Source organism: Marmota monax, unplaced genomic scaffold (assembly GCF_021218885.2).
Source record: "Marmota monax isolate L192 unplaced genomic scaffold, Marmota_monax_Labrador192_F-V1.1 WCK01_AAM20220418_F8-fsc00069, whole genome shotgun sequence".
Taxonomy (NCBI): domain Eukaryota; kingdom Metazoa; phylum Chordata; class Mammalia; order Rodentia; family Sciuridae; genus Marmota; species Marmota monax.
Window position 1 is genome coordinate 2,384,066 of NW_026695243.1, and position 17,755 is coordinate 2,401,820.

The window sequence follows — 17,755 nt, forward strand, 5'->3', positions numbered from 1 at the left end:
ATCAATCAAAAGGATCTAACACAATGCACAAGATCATCAAATTTCAGAATGTCAGAGATAAGCAGATCACAAAGCTCCCAAAGAGAGGGAGGAAAAAGAGAGGGAAATCAGATGATACCAGCTTTTTAAAGAGTAACACAAAAGAGCTAGAAGGCCTTCACTATTGAAAGAGAATTCCAAATAGAATTCTACATCTAGCAAAGTTATCAATCACTTAGTAGAGGACTAAAGGCTGTTTTTATACATACCATTCCTTAAATATTTATCTCCTTTGGGCTGGGGATATAGCTCAGTTGGTAGAGTGCTTGCCTCGCATGCACAAGGCCCGGGGTTCAATCCCCAGCACCACAAACAAGGAAAAAAAAAATTACCTCCTGGGCACTGACAAATTACTCAAACAAAACAATGAAGTAAATTAAAAAATGAGGTAGATATGATATACAGGAAAACAGGGACCCAACACAGAGGAACATCTAAGGGAAGTTCCAGAGCAACAGCTGTGCAGCAAGCCTGGAGGGAATACACAGTGCAGCTGGGGGCAGAAGGGCTTCAGCAGGGAGTTGTCAAAATGAAGAAGGAAACTGATATATCTGAGCATATGAAAAACATTCATAAAACGTGACAGTGATGTGGAGCATTTGAAATAAATAGTCACAAATATAGTGAAAGCCAGGCAATTTTGAAAAACGAGGCAATTATTAACTTTCTTTTTTTTTTTTTTTTTTTTTAATTTTTTATTGTGGGTTGTTCAAAACATTACAAATTTCTTGACATATCATATTCCACACTTTGATTCTAGTGGGTTATGAACTCCCACCTTCACCCCATACACAGATTGCAGATTCACATCAGTTACACATCCATTGATTTACAAATTGCCATACTAGTGTCTGTTGTGCTCCGCTGCCTTTCCCATCATCCACCCTCCCCCCTCCCCACCTCTCCCCTCCCCTCCCCTCCTCTCTCTCTACCCCCTCCACTGTATAACCCTGAGGGTCTCCTTCCATTAACGTGCAATTTACCTTCTCTCTCCCTTTCCCTCCCACCTCTCATCCCTGTTAAATGTTAATCTTCTTCTCCTGTTCTTCGTCCCTACTCTGTTCTTAGTTACTTTCCTTATATCAAAGAAGACATTTGGCATTTGTTTTTTAGGGATTGGCTAGCTTCACTTAGCATAATCTGCTCTAATGCCATCCATTTCCCTGTAAATTCTATGATTTTGTCATTTTTTAATGCAGAGTAATACTCCATTGTGTATAAATGCCACATTTTTTTTATCCATTCGTCTATTGAAGGGCATCTAGGTTGGTTCCACAGTCTTGCTATTGTGAACTGTGCTGCTATGAACATCGATGTAGCAGTGTCCCTGTAGCATGCTCTTTTTAGGTCTTTAGGGAATAGACCAAGAAGGGGAATAGCTGGGTCAAATGGTGGCTCCATTCCCAGCTTTCCAAGAAATCTCCATACTGCTTTCCAAATTGGCTGCACCAATCTGCAGTCCCACCAGCAATGTACAAGTGTACCCTTTTCCCCACATCCTCGCCAGCACTTGTTGTTGTTTGACTTCCTAATGGCTGCCAATCTTACTGGAGTGAGATGGTATCTTAGGGTGGTTTTGATTTGCATTTCTCTGACAGCTAGAGATGTTGAGCATTTTTTCATGTACTTGTTGATTGACTGTATGTCCTCCTCTGTGAAGTGTCTGTTCAGGTCCTTGGCCCATTTGTTGATTGGGTTGTTTGTTCTCTTATTGTCTAATTTTTTGAGTTCTTTGTATACTCTGGATATTAGGGCTCTATCTGAAGTGTGAGGAGTAAAGATTTGTTCCCAGGATGTAGGCTCCCTATTTACCTCTCTTATTGTTTCTTTTGCTGAGAAAAAACTTCTTAGTTTGAGTAAGTCCCATTTGTTGATTCTAGTTATTAACTTTTGTGCTATGGGTGTCCTATTGAGGAATTTGGAGCCCGACCCCACCGACTGTAGATCGTAGCCAACTTTTTCTTCTATCAGACGGCGCGTCTCTGATTTGATATCAAGTTCCTTGATCCATTTTGAATTCACTTTTGTGCATGGCGAGAGAAAGGGATTCAGTTTCATTTTGTTGCATATGGATTTCCAGTTTTCCCAGCACCATTTGTTGAAGATGCTATCCTTCCTCCATTGCATGCTTTTAGCCCCTTTATCAAATATAAGATAGTTGTAGTTTTGTGGATTGGTTTCTGTGTCCTCTATTCTGTACCATTGGTCCACACGCCTGTTTTGGTACCAGTACCATGCTGTTTTTGTTACTATTGCTCTGTAGTATAGTTTGAAGTCTGGTATCGCTATACCGCCTGATTCACACTTCTTGCTTAGCATTGTTTTTGCTATTCTGGGTCTTTTATTTTTCCATATGAATTTCATGATTGCTTTCTCTATTTCTACAAGAAATGCCATTGGGATTTTGATTGGCATTGCATTAAACCTATAGAGAACTTTTGGTAATATCGCCATTTTGATGATGTTAGTTCTGCCTATCCATGAACAGGGTATATTTTTCCATCTTCTAAGATCTTCTTCTATTTCTCTCTTTAGGGTTCTGTAGTTTTCATTGTATAAGTCTTTCACCTCTTTTGTTAGGTTGATTCCCAAGTATTTTATTTTTTTTTGAAGATATTTTGAATGGAGTGGTTGTCCTCATTTCCATTTCAGAGGATTTGTCGCTGATATACAGGAATGCCTTTGATTTATGCGTGTTGATTTTAAATCCTGCCACTTTGCTGAATTCATTTATTAGCTCTAATAGTTTCTTTGTAGAGCCTTTTGGGTCTGCTAGATATAGAATCATATCATCTGCAAATAGTGATAATTTAATTTCTTCTTTTCCTATTTTTATGCCTTTAATTTCTTTCGTCTGTCTAATTGCTCTGGCCAGTGTTTCGAGAACTATGTTGAAGAGAAGTGGAGAGAGAGGGCATCCCTGTCTTGTTCCAGATTTTAGAGGGAATGCCTTCAGTTTTTCTCCATTCAGAATAATGCTAGCCTGAGGCTTAGCATAGATTGCTTTTACAATATTGAGGTATGTTCCTGTTATCCCTAGTTTTTCTAGAGTTTTGAACATAAAGGGATGCTGTACTTTGTCAAATGCTTTTTCCGCATCTATCGAGATGATCATATGGTTCTTATTTTTAAGTCTATTGATGTGGTGAATAACATTTATTGATTTCCGTATATTGAACCAGCCTTGCATCCCAGGGATGAATCCTACTTGATCATGGTGTACAATTTTTTTTATATGTTTTTGTATCCGATTCGCCAGAATTTTATTGAGGATTTTTGCATCTAGGTTCATTAGAGATATTGGTCTGTAGTTTTCTTTCTTTGAAGTGTCTTTGTCTGGTTTAGGTATCAGGGTGATGTTGGCCTCATAGAATGAATTTGGAAGTTCTCCCTCCTTTTCTATTTCCTGAAGTAGCTTGAAAAGTATTGGTATTAGTTCTTCTTTAAAGGTTTTGTAAAATTCTGCTGTATACCCATCGGGACCTGGGCTTTTCTTAGTTGGTAGTCTTTTGATGGTTTCTTCTATCTCCTCAATTGATATTGGTCTGTTTAGGTTTTCTATATCCTCCTGACTCAATCTGGGCAGATCATATGACTTAAGAAATTTATCTATGCCTTCACTATCTTCTAATTTATTGGAGTATAAGGATTCAAAATAGTTTTTGATTATCTTCTGTATTTCTGAAGTGTCTGTTGTGATATTGCCTTTTTCATCCCGTATGCTAGTAATTTGAGTTCTCTCTCTTCATCTCTTCACTAGCATCGCTAAGGGTCTGTCGATTTTGTTTATTTTTTCAAAGAACCAACTTTTAGTTTTGTCAATTTTTTCAATTGTTTCTTTTGTTTCGATTTCATTAATTTCAGCTCTGATTTTAATTATTTCTTGCCTTCTACTTCTTTTGCTGTTGTTTTGCTCTTCTTTTTCAAGGATTTTGAGATGAAGTATGAGATCATTTATTTGTTGGTTTTTTCTTTTTTTAAGGAATGAACTCCAAGCAATGAATTTTCCTCTTAGAACTGCTTTCAATGTGTCCCATAGATTCCGATATGTTGTGTCTGTGTTTTCATTTATCTCTAAGAATTTTTTAATTTCCTCCTTGATGTCTTCTATAACCCATTGATCATTCAGTAACCTATTGTTCATTCTCCAATTGATGTATGCTTTTTCCTTCCTTCTTTTATCGTTGATTTTCAGTTTCATTCCATTATGATCAGATAAGATGCATGGTAATATCTCTACTCCTTTATATTGTCTAAGAGTTGCCCTGTGACATAATATATGATCTATTTTTGAGAAGGATCCATGTGCTGCTGAGAAAAAAGTGTAACTGCTTGATGTTGGGTGGTATACTCTATATATGTCAATTAGGTCTAGGTTATTAATAGTGTTATTGAGTTCTATAGTTTCCTTATTCAACTTTTGTTTGGAAGATCTGTCCAGTGGCGAGAGAGGTGTGTTGAAGTCTCCCATGATTATGGTGTGGTGGTCTATTAGACTCTTGAACTTGAGAAGAGTTTGTTTGACGAACATAGCTGCACCATTGTTTGGGGCATAAATATTTATGATTGTTATGTCTTGTTGGTGTATGGTTCCCTTAAGCAGTATGTAGTGTCCCTCTTTATCTCTTTTGATTAACTTTGGCTTGAAATCTATTTTATTTGATATGAGTATGGACACGCCTGCTTGTTTCCGAAGTCCATATGAGTGATATGATTTTTCCCAACCTTTCACCTTCAGCCTATGTATGTCTTTTCCTATCAAATGCGTCTCCTGTAGGCAGCATATTGTTGGGTCTTGTTTTGTGATCCATTCTACTAGCCTGTGTCTCTTAATTGGTGAGTTTAAGCCATTAACATTTAGGGTTATTATTGAGATATGGGTTGTTCTTCCAGCCATATTTGTTTATTTCTGTTACTAAACATTGTTTGTTTTCCTCTTTGATTGTTTCCCCCCCCCCTTTACTGTCCTACCTCCCACTGTTGGTTTTCATTGTTATTTTCCATTTCCTCTTCCTGTAATACTTTGGCTAGGATGTTTTGAAGAGATGGTTTTCTAGCTGCGAATTCTTTAAACTTTTGTTTATCGTGGAAGGTTTTAATTTCATTCTCCATCCTGAAGCTTAATTTCGCTGGATACACAATTCTTGGTTGGAACCCATTATCTTTCAGTGTTTGAAATATGTTATTCCAGGATCTTCTAGCTTTCAGAGTCTGTGTTGAAAGATCAGCTGTTATCCTGATTGGCTTGCCCCTAAATGTAATCTGCTTCCTTTCTCTTGTAGCTTTTAAAATTCTCTCCTTATTCTGTATGTTGGGCATCTTCATTATAATGTGTCTAGGTGTGGATCTCTTATGATTTTGCACATTTGGCGTCCTGTAGGCTTCTAGGATTTGGGATTCTGTCTCATTCTTCAAGTCTGGGAAGTTTTCTTGTATTATTTCATGGAATAGACTGCTCATTCCTTTGGTTTGGAGCTCTGTACCTTCCTGTATCCCAATGACTCTTAAGTTTGGTCTCTTAATGTTATCCCATATTTCTTGGATGTTCTGCTCATGGTTTCTTAATAGTCTTGCTGAGCTGTCTATGTTCTTTTCCAGTTGAAATACTTTGTCTTCATTGTCTGATGTTCTATCTTCTAAGTGTTCTACTCTGTTGGTAGTATTCTCCATTGAGTTTTTAAGTTGGTTTATTGCTTCCTGCATTTCTAGGATTTCTGATTGCTTGTTTTTTATAACCTCTATCTCCCTGTATAGTTGATCCTTTGCTTCCTGGATTTGTTTGCGTAATTCGTTGTCGAAGTGATCTTTCATTGTCTGATTTTGCTGTTTAATGTCTTCCTTGATACTCCAGATCATCTGAAGCATGTATATCCTGAATTCTTTATCTGACATTCCATCTGCTGCAGCTGTTACCTCTTCTAAAGTTGCGTTGACCTGCATTGCTTGTGGTCCTTTCTTTCCTTGTCTTTTCATACTGCTTGCGTATCTTTCCTGCAGGTGCGGGCGGCGGCTCTGCTCTCTCCTTATTCCAATTGGGGTGTCGTGGCTACCACGCCGGCAGGTCACTGGGCCTGTTCTGGGAGCTGGTGGCGGCTCTGTTCTGCCCCTACTCCAATTGGGGTGACGTGTCTGTCGTACCAGCAGGCCACTGGGCCTGTCCTGCTGGTCGGTCGCAGATCTGCCCACCTTTCGGGCACGAGTGGAGGCTCTGCTTTGCCCCTACTCCAATTGGGGTGTCGTGACTACCCCGCCTGCAGGATGCTGGGTCTGTTCCTGGCAAGGGAGGCGACTCTGCTCTGTCACTACTCCAATTAGGGTGGTGTTTGTACCCCGCCGGCAGGCTCCTGGGCCTGATCCGCCGGTCTGTTGTAGGTCTGCCTACCTTGAAGGCGCGGGCGGCGGATCTGCCCTGCCCCTCCTACCACGCCTGCGGACCCCTGGGCCTGATCTGCAGGTTGATCACTGGTCTGCTCACCCTGCGGGCACGGGTGGCGGTTCCGCTCCACCCCCACTCCAATTGGGGTCACGTGACCACCACACCGGCAGGGCCTGATCCGGGCGTGGGATAAGGATCTGCTCTGCCCCTACTCGAGTTGGGGTGACGTGTGTACCACACTGGCAGGCCACTGGGCCTGACCCGCCAGGCTGTCACAGGTCTGTTTACCTTGCAAGCGCGAAGGGCGGCTCTGCCCTGCCCCTCCTACCACGCCCATGTACTACTGGGTCGTGGGTCTGCCCACCTGGCGGGTGTGGGTGGCGGCTCCGCTCCGCCCCCTCTCCAATTGGGGTCACGCGGTCACCACGCTGGCGAGCCGCTGGGCCTGCTCCGGGGGCTGGCGGCGGCCCGGCTCCTTCCCTCCGGCTCGAGGACAAATTGAGGAGACTCGGGTGACTGAGCCTCACCCCCCTTACCAGAAGACCAACTGCTTATGTCACCGCTGGTATTGATGAAGATCTCTCCTCCACCGCTTTCTGCTGACATCAGATCTCTGCCATGTTGGTATCCTATGCGAATGGCAGCATTTCGTTCCCCTTGCCAGGCAACCCAAGCAATGGGTGAGTCCTGACCTGCCCTCAGCAGGACCCGGACCGAGACACAGTTTCCGCGGGCTCCTAGCCCCGGTCCAGGGAAGTTCCGGGAGCCGGAACTCGGCCGCTCCGTGCTCGGTGTAAGCTCCTATAAGTGTAGGCTCCAAGAAGCAGCCCCCGCGGGCTCAGTTCCGGGAGCCGGAATTCGGCCGCTTAGTGTTTGGTGTATGCTCTGATAGTAGCAGGGTCCAAGAAGCAGCCTCCGCGGGCTCCGCAGCCCTGAGCCAGGGCGGTTCCGGGACGGTTCCGGGAGCCGGAACTCGGCCGCTCTGTGCTCGGTGTAAGCTCCTATAAGTGTAAGCTCCAAGAAGCAGTCCCCGCGGGCTCAGTTCCGGGAGCTGGAATTCGGCTTCTTGGTGTTTCGTGTTTGCTCTGATATTAGCAGGGTCCAAGAAGCAGCCTCCGCAGGCTCCGCAGCCCGGAGCCAGGGCGGTTCCGGGACGGTTCCGGGAGCCGGGACTTGGCCGCCCCGCGCTCCTGTTCACTCCGATAAGATCAGATTTTAAGAAGCCCCCAGGCGCTGAACCCTAGCAATCTGTCTGCAAGCCGCAGGCGAATTGCAGCCTGAAATTACCTGTTCTATGGCTGAATGAGCTGCGGTCAGTCAAAAACAGGTGTGGTGACGTCAGTTTACCAACATGGTGGCTGCTGGTCTCCTCTGTGGTCTGACCGGTGTGGAGAACCGAGATGGACCGCTTCCTTCCCCGTCTCGAACCCAGAATTCAGCCCTGAGTGCGGTGCTTGCGCGTCTGGCAGAAACTGCAGCGCTGTAACCTTGCGTCTCTATCCCAGCGCTCCTTGCAGACTCTAGCCGCGGGGCGATTTGCTGAATAAGCAGTATTACCCTCCGTGCGACAAACCTCTCGCGTTTGAGTCCCCGTAGCCGATCCTCATGCGATGGAAATCCTTCCTCCAGGTTCCGGCGCACCCCACTATTGCTGGAAATTCCTAACAAGATATCCTTTAGCCGTCCTGACTTGTCATACTCCCACACAGTGAAGCAGCACACGGGGGTAATGCACTCCCCTCGCCGCCATCTTCCCTCCTTCGCCAATTATTAACTTTCAAAAAAGCAAAGGGCTATCCTGTATTTCACTAGTTGATTTGGCAGAAAACAATATCTCAATAATCAAAATAATGAGATACTGAGTACTAATTTCACCAGATTGCAAAATATGTAATTTTATACGGAAAAGGGAGGTAGGAGAGTAAAGTGGGAAACTAGAGCTCCACCTACAATGTTAAGAAGTAAAGAGGTAACACCTAATCAGGAAATACCAATCTATACATGGCATTTAGTAATAAAGAGGTAAATACTAGGAAAAAGGGCCAAAAAGGTCCACATTGGTTTCTTCCAACTAGGACTTGGAAATGAAGAGCAGGATACTATAATTATCTCTAATTATATTTGATTATTTGATTTTTAAAACTATGTAAATATATTTTTAACAATTAGTTTTAAATAATTTAAACTTATCTTTTTTCTTTTTTGCTTATAAATAGTGCTTTTTAAATTTTTTTATTTATATATAACAGAGGAATGCATTACAATTCTTATTACACATATAGAGCACAATTTTTCATATCTCTTGTTGTATACATAGTATATTTACACCAATTTGTGTCTTCATACATGGACTCTGGGTAATAATGATCATCACATTCAACCATCATTAATTACCCCCTGCCTCTTCCCTTCCCCTCCCACCCCTCTGCCCTATCTAGAGTTCATCTATTCTTCCCATACTCCCTCTCCTTATCACACTATGAATCAACTTCCTTATATCAAAGAAAACATTCAGCATTTGGTTTTTTGGGATTGGCTAACTTCACTTAGCAGTTTCTTCTCTAACTTAATCCATTTACTTACAAATGCCATGATTTTATTCTCTTTTATTGCTGAGTAATATTCCATTGTGTATATATGCCACATTTTTTAATCCATTCATCTACTGAAGGCCATCTAGGTTGGTTCCACAATTTAGCTATTGTGAATTGTGTTGCTATAAACATTGATGTGACTGTGACCCTGTAGTATGCTGTTTTTAAGTCCTTTGGGTACAGACTGAGGAGAGGGATAGCTGGGTCAAATGATGGTTCCATTCCCAATTTTCCAAGAAATCTCCATACTGCTTTCCATATTGGCTGCACCAATTTGCAGTCCCACCAGCAGTGTATGAGTGTACCTTTTTCCCCTCATCCTCGCCAACACTTATTGTTGTTTGTCTTCATAATAGCTGTCATTCTGACTGGAGTGAGATGAAATCTTAGAGTGGTGTTGATTTGTATCTCTCTAACTGCTAGTGATGATGAACATTTTTCCATGTATTTGTTGATTGATTGTACATCATCTTCTGAGAAGTGTCTCTTCAGGTCCTTGGCCCAATTATTGATTGGATTATTTGGTTTTTTGGTATCTAGTTTTTTGAGTTCTTTATATAACCTAGTGATTAGTGCTCTATCTGATGTGTGAGGGGTAAAGATTTGCTCCTAAGATGTAGGCTCTCTATTCACCTCACAGATTGTTTCTTTTGCTGAGAAGAAACTTTTTAGTTTGAGTCCATCCCATTTATTGATTCTTGATATTAATTCTTGTGCCACAGGAATCTTATTAAGGAAGTTGGGGCCTAATCCCACATGGTGGAGATTAGGGCCTACTTTTTCTTCTATTAGATGGAGAGTCTCTGGTTTAATTCTTAGGTCCTTGATCCACTTTGAGTTGAGTTTTGTACATGGTGAGAGATAGGGGTTTAATTTTGTTTTGTTGCATATGGATTTCCAGTTTTCCCAGCACCATTTGTTGAAGAGGCTATCTTTTCTCCAATGCATGTTCTTGGCACCTTTGTCTAATATAATTTTTCAAAAGCAAATAACTAAGTTAGGTGCAGTGGCACAGGCCTTAAATCCCAGCAGCTGGGGAGGCTGAGGCAGGAAGATCTTGAGTTCAAAGCCAGCCTTAGCAACTTAGTCCCGAAAAGCAACTCATTGAGATCTTGGCTCTAAATAAAATACAAAAAAGGGCTGGGGATGTGGCTCAGTGGTTAAGTGCCCCTGGGTACTATCCTCGGTACCAAAAAAAAAAAAAGCAACTAGCAAAGAGTATTTGCAATACATATTATATATAGAATAAATATATATTTTAAATTATAAGGTAATCTTATAAAAGATGTCAGCATATAATAATCGCAAACAACATAAACAGACAATTAAGAAATATTATTGCCCAAGACATATGTGAAAAAACCTTCACCTATCAAAGCAATTAAAAAAAAAAAAAGTAGCACTATCTTAACCTACCAATTTAGCAAAAGGTTTTTGGAAAAATGTATTGATTGGGAGAGAGTAAGGGAGTAAGGTAATGTATCAATTCTGTAGAAAAATTTGATAATATGAAATAAAATTTTAAAAATATGTACGATACGTGATTCAGAAAGTCCTACTAAAAAATGTATCCTTATGGAAATAATAACAAATACATTAAAAGGATTCAGGCACAGAGGAATATACACCTACCACCCCAATACAAAAATTCCAAAGATTTTGAGAATCAACATTAAGTTATATGTAGAAAATTCCACACCAATTCCACACCTGACCTCATGTGACAGGTTGCAGTCAGAACACAGGTACAGTTAAAAAAAAAAATTGTACATTACCTTCTGGCTATATGTTAAAGGTGTATATGAAACAGAAAATAAATTTCTTATTTAGGGTTGGGTGTCACCCCCAAGATAACATAATACACACATGCAAATATTCTAAAAACCCCACAAATCTGAAATCTAAAACTCTTTTTGGTCATAGCATTCTGGACACTCAACCTGCATTATTTTAGCAAAAACTTTTCCAAGACTGACTTTTTCACATTGATTTACCAGAAATAATATTATAGCCTTACCTGAACTGTACGTCCCGCATTGATATGCTCTTCATGCAACTTGTCCCAGATTCTGCACCGTTGATACTGTATAAAAGAGAGGAAAAAGGTACTAAATTTTTCATCACTAAAGGATTATTTCATTGTCATGTTACCACAAAAATCTCTCAAACTTAAATATATCAAAGATAGTGATTTGGTGGTAGTAGTTAACTTTCCAAAGACCATATAAGTAGGAAGTTTTTGATAATATTACATACAAAGGAAATAATAAAAGAAACAAAAGATAAACAGATCTAGGTTATTTAATTTTATAGAAAAAATATGTATTTTTGTCAATATTGTAAACACTTTTGGAGATGGAAAATATAAAGAAAGAAAATGTAAGAGAATGTGAAAACTAAAAAGATTAACCCCATTCCTTATACATTCTTGTTTTGTACTATGAATTTTAAATGTTTGTCAGTACAAAATATTGAAAATTAAAATCTGAATTTGAAAAAAAGTAACATCGAGACTGCAGACTAGATAGTAAACAAAAACGAGATTAAAGATGTAACATATGTGTTTCAGTTTTTACCAAAGCAATATTTAGCTTTCAGAATATCATCCAAGAAACTTCATAAGCATAATTGAAAATTTTTTCATTTGACAAGAACCAGAGGAAAATGTAATAACATTATAGAAAAGCATTTATATAGCATATAAACATCAATACCAAATATCACATATGATGTTTAGTTGAAATAAAAGATTCAAAAAATTAAAATGTTAGGAGAAGTGACTAATGACATTAAAGACATTTTTGATATATTCTACACTGAAACAGAATCAACTTAGCAATGATTTGAAAAGACAGAAAAAATGAAAATACCGCATACATGCATGAAAGACATAATAAATCATAAGAGGAGAGCACTGAAAATTTTGTCTAGGACATTTTTATATTCTTTGTTCTTCATATTCTTTAAATTTGGTAGTGAATGATGCAGTAAAATAAACTCTTGATATTTGTAAGATTTTTATATTGTCTAAAAACTAAATACTAATGGTTAAACTTAATATATATATATATTAAGCTTAATATATAGTCATAAATATCATCAAAACACTTTCATTTATAAGAAAAGTATCAGGTTCAGTATGAATGCTCTTTTTTAGGTAGTGTTATAGTATTTTTTTTTATTCCTTCTTCTTCTTGTTACCCTTGTGAGCTTATTCATACTATTCTCTATCTTGCTCAGCCTCTCCTTGCTTTCCCTTAAACACACTAGATTCTCTCCTTTCTTAAGTCCTTTGCTGTAGCTGTTCCTTCTGTTCAAATGATCTCCCAAGATATTCACTAGACTAATTCTTTCATGATTTTCATGTGCTTTCTCAAATCTTACTCTCTCAATAAGGCCTATCATGATCCTCTTATTTAATATTCCAACCTGCTCCTTCAACTAAGTTTGAGAAAAGAAACCAAAGATATACTTTTTGGAATAAACCATTTTGAAATTTATTACTTATCACTAATTTGTCATGATATTTTAAGAAAAATTAACATTAAAGAAGCAGAATTGAACATTTGTAGAGGCCAATGGCTAGAATTCATGGAGTAGAATACCAGAGAGGAGAGAACTGCATGGTGAGAAGAAAACTGAGAGGACTACTCTGAGAGAGAACATCAGGGTTTTCCTTTTGAGTCTTCAGCTGGGTACTGATTAGCACATGCATGTGAAGAAAGAACCTGAAGTCAGAAGAAGAACCACAGAAAAGAAACCAGTAGAATACTTCCTAATGGTCACAAAAGGCCAGACACATTTTATGTGACCACAAGAAAGAATGGGAAAACCATCAAATACACTAGGTATCAGCTAGACTATTTCAAAGTATTGCCAATGTGGGGGAAAATTAACCCTGAACTCAAGGCTGTTGTGGTCATACATAAGAAAGCTTTAAAGAAAGCCTCCAAAGAATCAAAGTGTTCCCAAGTAACTTACCTGAGACACTCAACTGTGCCTCAAAACAAAGTTCAAATATATTTAAAATAATTCATCACTATTTAGTACACAATAAATGTCACAATGTCTGGCATGCAATAAACAATCACCATGTGTGTAAAAAGGCAGAATAATATGATCTATAATGAGAAAATCCAATCAACAGAAACAGACCCAGACATGATAAAATCAATGGAATTAATAGACAAAGATATTAAAAAGGGTCATTATGATGCATTCCATGTATTCTAGAATTAGAAGAAAATATAAGGATACTGAGACATAAATTCTAACTCTAGGAATTCACTTTAAAATAGTGAATTCCTAGAGTTAGAAAACAACATCTGAGGGGATGGGATTGTGGCTCAGTGGTAGAGTGTTTGCCTCACATGTGTGAAGCACTGGGTTCAATTCTCAGCACCACATATAAATAAATGAATAAAATAAAGGTCCGTCAACATTAAAAAATATTTTTTAAAAAAATCTGAAATGTAAAATGCACTGAATGGAATTAAAGCAGATAAAACAATGTAGAAGGAAAGATTAGTAAACTTGACATAACAATATAAACTATACAAAATGAAACACAGAAAGTAAAAATGGGTCTGATAAATGAACAGAGAATCAATGAGTCATGGGCCAAAGAAAAACAATACACTCTCCATATAGTTAAATTTCTTGAGAAGACGGAGAGAAAGGGCAGTAAACAATTAAAAAAAATTAAGTGGCCAAAGTTTTCCCAAATTTGATAAAAAACATAAACCCAAAGATACAAGAAGCTCAAAGAACAAACAAATGAAACAGAAAGGAAAATCCATTGATGCATATATTATAAAACTACTTAAAAGCGATAAAGGAAAAAAATCTTAAAAGCAGCTAGAGTACAGAAGTACAGAAGAATATGATGGTGGAATGTGATGGACATTATTATCCAAAGTACATGTATAAAGACATGAATTGGTGTGAATATACTTTGTATACAACCAGAGATATGAAAAATTGTGCTGTATATGTATAACATGAATTGAAACGCATTCCACTGTCATATATAAATAAAAATAATAATTAAAAAAACAAAGAATGACAAAGACTTCTCATGAGAAGCAATGCAATCCAGTAAGTAGATATTCAACAACTAAATAGAGAAATTGATTTTCAATGTAATTATAAATTAAAAAATAAATATGAAGAAAAAAATTGCACAGATAAATAAATAACAAGTAAGACTGATTATGTATGGTTTTGTACCATTTAGTTCAGTTTTCATGCTGCTTAAATAGTATAATCCATGCCACCCATTTCCACACATAATTATACATTACCTCATCATTTTTTAATATTTCTAATCTTATTTCTTTAACTGGACTGCAAACTTCTTGAGAACTAAAAATCTATTTTTACATATCCTTCAATGCTAACAATCTAAGAACAACAAACAACAAACACCAATAAATACTTATGAAAAGCTAACATTTATTTCCTGTAATAAATAATTTTCCTTCTCATTACACCTGGCAGCTTGAATACAAACATTCATCTCTGCTCTTTTTTGAAACCCCATTAAATGAGGAAAAGGAACTTTAAAAGGTATAAATTAACATGAATAATGAGAATACAATGGAAAACATCAAATGACAAGAAATTTTAACAAAGAATTGGAAGCCAGAAAGAATACAGACATGTGCAACTGATTCAGCAGGTCCGAGAAAGCTGGAACTTCAGCCTGCAGAAGTGGAGGACTCTGTGGGAAAGAGACACTGAGAACAGGCCAAAAGCACTGCTCTCCTCCAGGAGGGCTATGAACCAGAGATACCAGCTACCAAAGTCACCAGTGGAAGTATGTAGTGGGGCACAAAGCAGAAGCTTTGGTTGAAAGTTTATGTAAGGAGCAGGTTGTTTACCAGATCCGCTCTCTGCTTACCCACGAAATTTATACTATGTCCACCCCTTCAACTTTTCTACCCCCACCTCCACCACAACCATCACTTCTGATAAAATAAACAGCCCCAACAACAAGGACTAGAAGCTGTCTGTATCCTGAGTAGCTACAGACACTGGCATCTGGTGGCTCCCCATCAAAATCTTTAGTTGTTCACCTCTCTAGACAAGGTCCCCACTTCTATCTTGCTATTCAACTACCCATGCAGAAACATACACACACCTGTACCTTCTGATTAGCACTCTTAAAAATCAACAGCCAGCCAAGGAGACCTATAATATTATAGAAGGGAAGGGAAGGGGAGGGGAGGGGAGGGGAGGGGAGGGAAGGGGGAAGGAAGGAAGGAAGGAAGGAAGGAAGGAAGGAAGGAAGGAAGGAAGGAAGGAAGGAAGGAAGGACTCATTCAGGAAAAACAAAGAAACAGAAGAAGACTTGAAAAATAATACCACTATAGAAAGATGATATGATACTGGATCCATGAAACAAGGATTCTTTTGAAAAGTTGAGAGTATTTGGGTGTGTACATGTACATAAGCACATTAAGAGAGAAAAAACACACACATACACAGTAATGTGTATTTCCAGTAGCTCTATTTAAGCTGGAACGTGGATGCAATAGCTGGTGCTAGAGTAGACATTTGACATACAGGACAGAACAAGTTAAGATGGAGAACAAGATAAAAAGAGCTTGGGTCTTTCATGACCACTGAGCTGCCATTGCAGGCCTGGACTGCCTCCATTACCATGAGATAGTAAAGACCAAAGCAAAACAAAAGCACAAAATCTCTACCATTTTTTATACTATTTGGAGGTTTTCTTTCACTTGATCCTTACCATATCCTAACTAATACATGCTAACTAATACTGTGTATGTGCTACAAATTAAAATTTCCCCCAAATCCCTACAATACAAAACAAAGAACGTTATGTTCCAAGCTTACTATCTTGTCATCCCTATTAACTATGCTCAAGTCTATCTTACATTAGCCAAGCAAACTGAGTGCTAACATTTCACATTTCAGGATTACATGTTAATAAAATTTATCATGTATAATAAAATGAAATGCTGAAGGACCTATGGAATACAGCTCCAGGTGTCCACAGCACACTACTCTCATTGTTTTCAGATGTTGCAGAATCACGCCACTAAGGCTTACCTTCAATTTCCCTTCAGTCTTTCTTCTTTTAAATTCATATTGGATGACTGATGGCCAGCATAATAAATATTTTATCTTTCTACACCTTTCTCCCAAGAAGAATATGGCTTTTTGAAGTGAGGCACTGTCAGACACCTGGAGTCCAAAATTATTTCTTAATTCTTTTGTCCAGAGCACTGCAGCTTTCAAATGTTTTTACACTGCCATAACATAACTGTTAAAATAAACTAGTCAATCCTATACAAAATGTTACTTTCTTATTAAACTAGAAGTCCTACAGATAGTAGAATGATCAAGGATATAAAACAAAGCCTAGTTCAGTATGAATTTAGCTGCTTGACTTAAGATAATATCACTTATAATTATTCTAATAATGTCTGAAATTTTCACAAAAAGTAAAACTTTCACAAAACACTAATAGTAAATGTTTGGGCAAAGAGGAATCAATGTAACTAACCTGGAATAATTTTCTGATGACACATGGCACAATTAGTGAAATCAACAAGAGACCCATTCCTATCTCAACTACCTTTCTCCCAGGATTCTGGCTTTGCCATTGATGATGACTGATTTGGTCATTCAAGTGGCTACTATCTGAGATAATGACAGGAGGCATTTTTTATAGAATAAATATAAGAAAAGAGAACTCTAAGACATGTCAAAGCTCAAAGGTAATTATGACAATAAAAGGAAGAAATGGCCTTAAATACACCATAATCCACCTGTTTCTACCTTTCAGAATCAATTCATTTGCTAAATTCCCATATTCTTTGTAACTGAGCACTTCAGTATGAGGTCAGGACTTTGAAACACATCTTATCAAACGTTCTACATGGAGATGATCAATCAAAAGTAAACAAGTCTATTTATATATTATAGAGCTAAAAGAACCAGGCCTTCTTCTTAAGCAAAGCATGGAACCCTTTAATTTGTTTCCATTCATGACAAGAATAACCAGTTTACCAGACAACTACTTCACCGTCCTTAAAAGTCATGGCATCACCTATTGCTTATGAGTAAAGAAGAAAGAAATTAAGGAATGACAAAATACTGACCCTGAATTCTAGAGACAGTTTCATATTTGCATTGAAATTTCCATTTAGTATTTCTGGCACTTATTTTCTGTATTTTTAAAAGAACTGTAGTACTTGGAAAATACATGGTATCCATGGTAGAAAAAGCTGGCATTTTTCTGGTATAAACTGCTCAGTTGAAGGCAATGAAGAGTGTTAATATGTCAAGGCCTAATGACCAGATATTCCAACCCAACCAAAAAATCAAAAGAAAACCACCAGTGGAGAACTCTAATTTTAAACTTATACTGGTAGAGTTCCTTTTGAAAGAACAAATGTCACTGGACTGTCCCATGGCAAATAGGAGATCATAACCTGCCAAGTCAATACTCAGTGCTCAGTAAACTTGATGTTGACATAAATTCCAAAATCCATCCACCAGACCCTGGCCAGTGTAAATTCTATGCAATCTCCACCATAGTTCCTGAGGCTAAGCTATCTTCTTTCTATTTCCTCAAAAGATATAAACAGTATGTACCTATTTGAGGCTTTCCTCAAGTAAGGAAATTCCCTTATGTCACACAATTGATTTACTTCTTTAATATATCTGCACCTGAAAAGGATAGGAGTTAGACTGATAACACCCTCAAGGTTCA

The 17,755-nt window shown here is 38.3% G+C and overlaps 1 protein-coding gene across 2 annotated transcripts in view; it reads right to left on the minus strand.

The window, feature by feature from the left end:
• Positions 1-17,755, minus strand: part of Stx17 (syntaxin 17) — a 64,127-nt gene that overhangs the window by 38,373 nt on the left and 7,999 nt on the right. For both annotated transcript variants that reach the window (XM_046457297.2, XM_046457299.2), the window contains exon 3: positions 11,027-11,092. In XM_046457297.2, the coding sequence (XP_046313253.1) occupies positions 11,027-11,092 (66 nt within the window). The remainder of the gene's footprint in view (positions 1-11,026; positions 11,093-17,755) is intronic.